This window comes from Phaeoacremonium minimum (assembly GCF_000392275.1).
Source record: "Phaeoacremonium minimum UCRPA7 unplaced genomic scaffold PA7_03_scaffold_336, whole genome shotgun sequence".
Taxonomy (NCBI): Eukaryota; Fungi; Ascomycota; class Sordariomycetes; order Togniniales; family Togniniaceae; genus Phaeoacremonium; species Phaeoacremonium minimum.
The window spans coordinates 1-1,967 of record NW_006921240.1 but is presented as its reverse complement, the minus strand read 5'-3'; the positions used below and the strand labels follow the sequence as shown (position 1 = coordinate 1,967).

General features: G+C 46.8%; 1 protein-coding gene across 1 annotated transcript; it reads left to right on the top strand.

The window, feature by feature from the left end:
- Nucleotides 1-245: 245 nt before the first annotated feature.
- UCRPA7_4373 (hypothetical protein) lies at nt 246-1,319 on the top strand (the record flags this gene model as incomplete). The annotated part of the gene is made up of 1 exon (XM_007916927.1): nt 246-1,319. The coding sequence occupies one exon, from the start codon at nt 246-248 to the stop codon at nt 1,317-1,319; it is 1,074 nt and encodes a 357-aa protein (XP_007915118.1).
- Between the last annotated feature and the right edge of the window lie 648 nt (nt 1,320-1,967).

The following is a 1,967-nucleotide window of genomic DNA, read 5'->3' as shown; positions in this document are numbered from 1 at the left end:
GCCCATACATAGATCCTTCATTTTGCTTATCGTTCAAGGCTGTATCTCTGGATACAAGCTTGACTTATATACCTAAGCATAATTCGTTCACCACCATAATCAATATAAACAACCATAAGCCGTCCACCCCACCACAACCACCACATTTCATCCGTAAGATCATCAAGTCCTCCTTCCTGAAGCTTGCTCCATCTCTACTGATTGAATACTGACCTTTGCGTGGTTCAGAAATCTCGAGAATTGAAATGGCGAGCTCCGCTCCTCCCCGCGCCGCTCCTCCTGCCGCTCCCGCTCCAGCTCCAGCTCCAGGCCTGCCCATTGCTCCGGTGGCCTACCTTCGACGCTCCGTTGTCTGGGGGCGTATCCAGAAGGTCGACCCAAAGGCTTGCAAAAGCCAGGGTCTGAAGGATGCGCTCGTGGAGAAGGCCGCGAGCGCGGCCTGCCGTCAGCTGCTTCGGGACAAGAAGTCCCCTGCCGAGGTGGACGAGGAGTTCTTCCGGTTCTTCGTGGACCGCTTTCTTTGGGCGTTTGGGGTTAAGCCCGCCGAGGCTTTCCCCTGGTTGGGAATGGAGGTTCCCTCCTCCGGCTTGGTTTGCGCCAAGTATCGAGAGTACTACAAGTGGAACGCTCCCTTGGAGATTCCCAGTCTGGCCACGCGCCAGAAGTTGTGGGCTGAGTTATGCCCCAACAAGCCCCTACTCTCGGGTTTAAGAGAGTTCGAGGTACGGGTAGAGGCCTCGATCCTGGACCTGGGCGACGACAAAGTCGTTCGGTCCATTCAGGACATGCTGCCAGAGGGCGTGGCTGTGGCCATCGAGCCCCTGGCCAAGGACAAGCCGGGTAACGGCAACAAACTCATCGTTGGCCTCCGCCATGATGCCGAGCTTGTTGGTCGCATTGGGCGACGCAACAAGCTCAATCTCCTTCGTCTTTGGAACCAGCTCATTGGCTGGAAGAGTTTCGTGTCTAGGGACATCCCTAGCATGAACTTGGAGCGATATCTCGATCGCGAAATTGAGATGGAGCTCTCCTTGCTGAAGGAGCCGGCCTTTGACGAGGAAGGCGATGAGCGTATGCAGGAGCTGACCACCAAAGTCAGCGCCCTGGAACTCAAGTCTCAATATGAGGCTCGAGTTGTCGATTCAATCGGCCCCATCGTCAAGCCCGACGAGGAGGAGAAGCCCATGCAGCATAAGCTGCAAGAGGTCCTGCAGTGGGTTAATGATAACCTTGGCCGCCATGCAGCGGCATACGCTGGCAGCGTATCCCCTTGGTCTCGTATAGGGCGCACGGACGGAAACGAAAAGACTGGGGGGTAGATATCCTTTCGGAGGTAGGAGGTAGATATCCCCAGGTTCCCATACGATAAAACGGCTGTAAATCGGATTAGATGAGAGAGGATAATAGTATGATAGTAGATATAAGAGTATATAAGCTATGAAGGTATGATAGTGAAGATATAGGTAGTTGAAGTTTGGGTGTAGATTTTGGTATGGTCTGGTTAGGGTTAGAAGTAAAAGAGGAGAAGAAAGGAGGAGAGAGGTATATGAAAGATAATTTTAACCTTAAGAGTAGAAATAACCTTAAGATAAAGAAAACCTTATATAAGTGTTAGCTTTAGACTATCTTATAAATATAAGGTTAAGATCTAGCTATAAAATCGAGATGTTATATCTATTATTATATAACGATAGAGGTTCTAGTCGTATAGTATGATATAATATAATATGAAAGATATAATCTTAAGAATATACTATATTATATAATAGCTATAAGGTAAAAGGCTTGATATAATATAAAAAGAAGAAGAGTTATATAACTAACCTTCAAATAAGGCTTGATAATATAATGATAGTATAATATATATTGATATTATAATTTGCTTCTTTATGTTAGCAAAGGAGTATATTATGGCGATTTATAAAGCTTTAGGTTCGATTTTTAGCTAAGTTAAACTTTTTTTTCTT